The sequence below is a fragment of the Hemibagrus wyckioides genome, linkage group LG26 (genome assembly GCF_019097595.1).
Source record: "Hemibagrus wyckioides isolate EC202008001 linkage group LG26, SWU_Hwy_1.0, whole genome shotgun sequence".
NCBI classification, from domain to species: domain Eukaryota; kingdom Metazoa; phylum Chordata; class Actinopteri; order Siluriformes; family Bagridae; genus Hemibagrus; species Hemibagrus wyckioides.
This window is the reverse complement of record NC_080735.1, coordinates 394,156-401,655: the sequence shown is the minus strand read 5'-3', so window position 1 is coordinate 401,655 and position 7,500 is coordinate 394,156. Positions and strand designations below refer to the sequence as shown.

At 41.3% G+C, this 7,500-nt stretch overlaps 2 protein-coding genes across 3 annotated transcripts in view; one reads left to right on the top strand and one right to left on the bottom strand.

Annotated features, from left to right (window-relative positions):
- pmm2 (phosphomannomutase 2) overlaps positions 1-3,509 on the bottom strand; it is an 18,201-nt gene extending 14,692 nt beyond the window's left edge. Inside the window, exons 1-3 of one of the 2 annotated variants that reach the window (XM_058380164.1) lie at positions 3,491-3,509; positions 3,309-3,399; positions 2,589-2,700 (exon numbers count right to left, since the gene is read on the bottom strand). In XM_058380164.1, coding sequence (XP_058236147.1) covers positions 2,589-2,700; positions 3,309-3,383 — 187 coding nt within the window. In that variant the 5' untranslated portion in view covers positions 3,384-3,399; positions 3,491-3,509. Of the gene's footprint in view, positions 1-2,588; positions 2,701-3,308; positions 3,400-3,485 lie in introns of both variants that reach the window. The other variant, XM_058380163.1, reaches the window with a different exon arrangement.
- Positions 3,510-4,063: 554 nt separating this feature from the next.
- The window catches only part of mad1l1 (mitotic arrest deficient 1 like 1), a 41,950-nt gene continuing 38,513 nt past the window's right edge, over positions 4,064-7,500 (top strand). Inside the window, exons 1-8 of the mRNA XM_058380958.1 lie at positions 4,064-4,203; positions 4,948-5,125; positions 5,529-5,669; positions 6,044-6,223; positions 6,305-6,429; positions 6,509-6,590; positions 6,708-6,838; positions 6,912-7,026. Coding sequence (XP_058236941.1) covers positions 4,979-5,125; positions 5,529-5,669; positions 6,044-6,223; positions 6,305-6,429; positions 6,509-6,590; positions 6,708-6,838; positions 6,912-7,026 — 921 coding nt within the window. The 5' untranslated portion in view covers positions 4,064-4,203; positions 4,948-4,978. The remainder of the gene's footprint in view (positions 4,204-4,947; positions 5,126-5,528; positions 5,670-6,043; positions 6,224-6,304; positions 6,430-6,508; positions 6,591-6,707; positions 6,839-6,911; positions 7,027-7,500) is intronic.

Here is a 7,500-nt window from a genome sequence, read left to right as displayed (position 1 = left end):
CACACACACACACAGATATCATACACACACACACACAGATATCATACACACACACACACAGATATCATACACACACACACACAGATATCATACACACACACACACAGATATCATACACACACACACACAGATATCATACACACACACACACATATCATACACACACACACACAGATATCATACACACACACACACACAGATATCATACACACACACACACATATCATACACACACACACACAGATATCATACACACACACAGATATCATACACACACACACACAGATATCATACACACACACACAGATATCATACACACACACACACAGATATCATACACACACACACACAGATATCATACACACACACACACAGATATCATACACACACACAGATATCATACACACACACACACACAGATATCATACACACACACACAGATATCATACACACACACACACAGATATCATACACACACACACACAGATATCATACACACACACAGATATCATACACACACACACACAGATATCATACACACACACACAGATATCATACACACACACACACAGATATCATACACACACACACACAGATATCATACACACACACACACAGATATCATACACACACACACACATATCATACACACACACACAGATATCATACACACACACACACAGATATCATACACACACACACACAGATATCATACACACACACACACAGATATCATACACACACACACACAGATATCATACACACACACACAGATATCATACACACACACACACAGATATCATACACACACACACAGATATCATACACACACACACACAGATATCATACACACACACACACAGATATCATACACACACACACACAGATATCATACACACACACAGATATCATACACACACACACAGATATCATACACACACACACACAGATATCATACACACACACACAGATATCATACACACACACACACAGATATCATACACACACACACACAGATATCATACACACACACACACAGATATCATACACACACACACACAGATATCATACACACACACACACAGATATCATACACACACACACAGATATCATACACACACACAGATATCATACACACACACACACAGATATCATACACACACACACACAGATATCATACACACACACAGATATCATACACACACACAGATATCATACACACACACACACAGATATCATACACACACACACACAGATATCATACACACACACAGATATCATACACACACACACACAGATATCATACACACACACACACAGATATCATACACACACACAGATATCATACACACACACACAGATATCATACACACACACACACAGATATCATACACACACACACAGATATCATACACACACACACACAGATATCATACACACACACACACAGATATCATACACACACACACACAGATATCATACACACACACACACAGATATCATACACACACACACACACAGATATCATACACACACACACAGATATCATACACACACACAGATATCATACACACACACACACAGATATCATACACACACACACACAGATATCATACACACACACAGATATCATACACACACACACACACAGATATCATACACACACACAGATATCATACACACACACAGATATCATACACACACACACACAGATATCATACACACACACACACAGATATCATACACACACACACAGATATCATACACACACACACACAGATATCATACACACACACAGATATCATACACACACACACACAGATATCATACACACACACAGATATCATACACACACACAGATATCATACACACACACACACAGATATCATACACACACACACACAGATATCATACACACACACACACAGATATCATACACACACACAGATATCATACACACACACAGATATCATACACACACACACACAGATATCATACACACACACACACAGATATCATACACACACACACACAGATATCATACACACACACACACAGATATCATACACACACACACACAGATATCATACACACACACACAGATATCATACACACACACAGATATCATACACACACACAGATATCATACACACACACACAGATATCATACACACACACAGATATCATACACACACACACAGATATCATACACACACACAGATATCATACACACACACACACAGATATCATACACACACACAGATATCATACACACACACAGATATCATACACACACACACACAGATATCATACACACACACAGATATCATACACACACACACACAGATATCATACACACACACAGATATCATACACACACACACACAGATATCATACACACACACAGATATCATACACACACACACACACATATATATATATATATATATATATTCTATATTTAGGATGTAAATTAAACAAACATTATTTTTCCTCGTGACCTTCACATCATCATCATCTTCTTCTTCTTCTTCATCACTTTCTACTGTAGATCAGCTCTAATGAAAGTGTACATGAATAAATCTCACCATCGTCTCCCAGCTGCTCTTTGATCTTATTCAGATCAGATCCTCCGACCACACCCACTCGAACCCTCTGCCTCAGTTTACTCAGGAACTCCTGCATGTGTGGAGTGGCTCTCTAACACACACACACACACACACACACACACACACAATATACTTTTATTTAAAGATCACAAGGGTGATCTCTAGGTTGACACACCGACCCACAGGGGGCGTGGCTAACATCACCAGAGATAACTTAGCATAATAAAACTATAAACAAGGAAATAACATAAGAATCTGTGTATTCACTGTCACTGTGTTCACTGTTGTTCATTAGCAGCAGAAAAAGACATAAGAAACATTAAAAACTGCTTTAATTCTTATTATAAAATAATGATTAAAGGAGCAGTGACTCATTTATTGATGTTGTTTTCAGATGTGAAGCCCGTCATGGAGTCCTTCAGTCCGTCTCTACACTACTCGTAAACACTCTGAGCGGTGAATGTGTGTGTCAGTGAACGCACCCTGCCCTGAGACTCATTCATTCACTTTATGACTTTTACACGATAATGTTAAAATGCCTGAAGATATAACTACACAAACAAACCGCTGACAGATCGGGAGAGAGTTAAAAATACAACACAGAAACTGTTAAAATGGCTTTAACTGTAAATTCGTTAGGGGCTACGAGTGTTGTAGTTAGCTATCTGGCTAAAGCTAGCTCTTCATGAACACACTCACCTGCCGAGCCGCGGTTAAAGTTCCGTCCACATCAAACAGACAGAGTGTCTGCGTGTCCACAGCTGAGGCACTCATCTCTGACAAAAATACTCTAGAATAGATTTCTAAATTATTATTAATATTATGATTATGGCTATTATTCTTCTTCTTCTTATTATTATTATTATTAGACCGAACCGAACTGGAGCTGCAGGAAGTGATGCAGGATTTCGACACGTCCTCAGCGTCAGTGTCCTGAATCCCACCCTGCTCCCTACCTCACTGCACTACAGAGTGCGCTTCCTCTACGTCATCTAGTGCACTATGTGTTCGTCACGGATTGGTTTGAACTCTGAAGCGTTAATGCGGCCATTCAAATCACTCCTGTGAACGAGTCACTAATGTGAACGACTCGGAGTCGGTTACTGAGTCATTTATTCAGTGTTCATTTGCTCCTGACTCGAACAGAGTTAAATTACTGACCCAGGGGTTTCTTTTCCAAAATACACCAAACAATTATACCCTTTTTTTCTTATGAATGAACATCATTTTATTTTTATTTGTAATGTTTGAGAATCTAATAACACACATTACTGATGATTTTCTGGAGTTAATCAGCGATAAAACCCTCTCTGTAATTAAAGGCTGAAAGTGAAGTGAATGTGAAGATATTAGAAATTAAAGTAATTGTAAAATAATACAATACTGAACGATTTAGTGTTTTATAAATCAGTGTTTTATCCACTTTATTGGAGTTAAATGGAGGAAAGTGTGCCTCACGTGGCAGCACGAGCAGTAGTAGTGATTAGTGCGTGCGGGTTCCACTAGGTGGCGGAAGTGACGCAACTCCTCACTCTGTCCACAGCAGAAGAAGAGGCTTCGCAGTGACCGGAGGGAGATTCATCCGAGTAAATCGGTCAGTTTCAGTTTTTCACTTTTATTTAAAATTCTCTGCAGTAATTCTACAGAACTTCTAGTCCAGCCTTCCTGCAGTTAATCAGAGTGTTGAGGATGAACTAAAGGAGATCTTCGGTACAGTGTGGAGTTTATAAACACAGTCTCTGCGCTGTGTCCAGCTGCGTGTTTACTGACCCTCAGTTTGTCCGCCGATTATTTAACTCTTCTTTATTTTTATTAAATTACGGAGTTAAACTAGCGCGTGATGATTTATATTTGTAAATGCATTCATGTGAAGCTATTTCCCTAAAGTCTCTAAAGTGCACCATGAGCAGTGCCGTGTGCTCCTGACCATTACTGACCATTACTATTGAATACAGTTTATCACTGTTTACTTCTCATTAATACTGTTTATTACTGACCATTACAGGTTCTTTACAGACCATCACTGAGTATATCAGACCGTCACTGACCATTACAGACTATTACTGTTTATTACAGACCATCACTGGCCATTACAGACCATCACTGACCATTACAGACCATCATCATCTGTTACAGACCATCACTGACCATTACAGACCATCACTGTTTATTACAGACCATCATCATCTGTTACAGACCATCACTGACCATTACAGACCAATGTGGTCCACTACTGACCGTCTCTGACACCCTCTGATATAAATTTCAGCCTGATTATCACAGCCTGTTGTTTCCTGCCTCATGTGTATTGTACTCGGGTGTTTGTGTTCCTCTGCAGTAAAAAACCAGCTCCAGGTATTTTGTCCAGGATGAGTGATCTGGAGGACGACACCATCATCCTCTCCACGCTGAAATCCTTTAAGAGTTTAATCTCTCGTTCTGACCGCTCACTGTTGGAGCCAGAGTCCTCTTACGGCAGGAGTGACCTTCAGAAACTCTACACACAGAGAGTCGAGGTCAGTCTGTCCGAGCTGTTGTGTTACTCCTGTTGTGTTGACTCTTTTTTGGGAATTGATTCTTTTTGTTTAGAGTGTTTTTGGGACTCGACTCTTGTTGTGTTGACTCTTTTTTGGGACTCGACTCTTCTTGGGTTGACTCTTTTTTGGGACTCGACTCTTCTTGGGTTGACTCTTTTTTGGGACTCGACTCTTGTTGTGTTGACTCTTTTTTGGGATTCGACTCTTCTTGTGTTGACTCTTTTTTGGGATTCGACTTTTCTTGTGTTGATTCTTTTTTGGGACTCGACTCTTGTTGTGTTGACTCTTTTTTGGGACTCGACTCCTGTTCCACTGACTCCAGAGTTTTGTGTTTGAACTCTTTCCTGTAGCACCTTGTGTACTGATCGTTCTGTGTGTGTAGATGGAGGAAGCAGCTGAACGAATCCACTCTAAGACGAGTCTGCTGCAGCTGACTCAGGAGAAACAGCAGATGGAGCTGAGCCACAAACGAGCGAGGATCGAGCTGGAGAAGGAGGCTCACAACAGCTCCAGGGATTTACAGGTCAAACACACGTCCACTTTGGTAGAAAGTCCTCTGGTCTCAGCGGTCTCACAGATCGTGGAGGTTTTTTTCCTCTCTCATGGTTTCTGCTTTTTATTTCATGTTTCATTAAATAATCTACTTGATCTAATCTATTTTTATGGATCATCTACAAAGACAACACTGACTGGTCAGCAGATAAACACAGAGATGGACAGATGTAGTTTATTAAACTGTTTAAAACCAGGGGAAATCTTTTAAATCAGTAGGTGAATGTTTAAAACATTTTTTTTATTAATATGGATAGAGAGAGAGAGAGAGAGAGAGAGAGAGAGAGAATAAAGAGCAGGTCAGAGTTAGCTCTTAAATCAATCTGAGCTTCTGGTTCCTCACAGAGAGAAATGGACCTGAACCAGGACCTGCTGATGAAGATCAGGCGTCTGGAGGAAAAAGAGGAGAAAACCCAGCAAGTGCTGAAGGAACAGATGGACAACAGCAAATCCCTGAAGAGGAACATGGAGGAGCTCCAGAAACGCGTGCAGGAGAAAGACAGCAAGCTCTCCGAGGCCAATCAGGTGCTGGAGCACTGCTGCGGTCAGCAGGATGGTCATTTTGATTTTCACTGCTTTCAGTGTTGTTGTTGGTTTTGTTTTTAGATGGTGAGCGAACTCAAGGACGAGATCCGGACGCTGAACCAGAAGCTACAGGTCCAGGAGTCGAAGTCCTCCATGCAGGATTTGGATAAGCAGGCTTTAGAGGAACAGCTGGAGATGCAGCAGAAGTAATGACCTGAGACAGAGTGTGGTCAGCATGGTCAGGGTTTTATTTCATATGTTTTAAGTGTCGTATCTGTTTAACAGGAAGTACCAGGAGGTCTATCAGAAGTACCAGACTCTGCAGACCTCCCAGATCTCCAACACTGAGAGTGAAATCAAGATTAAGGTATGGTGTGTGAGGTACCAGCGTGAGGAACATCTGACCTCTGTGAGTGTGGAGATCAGACCTCCTCCTGGATTGGATCAACATTTCAGGTTTCTCTCTCTCTCTCTCTGTGTGTAGGAGCTGAAGAGGCGTTTGGAGCTCCAGGAGCAGGACTCGATCATAGTGAAGAACATGAAGACAGAGGTGACCAGGCTTCCTGAACTGAAGAGAGAAATCAAACATCTGCAGGAGGAAAATGCCTATCTCAGGTGTGTGTGTGTGTGTGTGTTTTGTTTTCTTTTCTTTTCTTCACATCTATTTTCAAATCTGTTCTTCCTCCAGAGAGACGCAGGAGAACAACAGCCTCCTGAAAGAGGAGACGGAGGGATTGAAGAGGAAGCTGGAGAGGATGGAGAAGGTTCAAGAAGAGAAACTTAAGCTGGAACTGGAAAAAGAGGTAACACACACACACAGTCTCTCTCTCTCTCTCTCTCTCTCTCTTGTTATGTAAAAGTAAAATAGTCAGAAGTCTAAACTTTGTCCTGAAGACAGAAGGTAAAGTAGATGTTCCTCAGCTGCTCAGGTGATTCCTGCTCAGGTCTCTGAAGCTGCTTTCTTCCGGAAACCCTGGAGCTTCCGTGGGGATGCGTCGTCTTCCAGCTCGTCTACTTTAGAGGATAAAAATAGTTGGTTATGGGAGAGAGGGTGGAGTGTGTGGAGAGCAGAGAGTAGCTCCAGAGTGATGAATCTTTCAGTAGTCTGGACCTCCTGCAGCTTTATCATCATCTGTGTGGAGGAATCTGAGCTGCAGGATCAGGTGGAGAATGTGGACAGGAACTGAAGTGTGGAGTGGAGTGTTTAAACTCTCTGTACATCTGATATGAGGCTGGTTTCAGACTGGACCTGAACATTTCTCTCCTTTATCACTGAC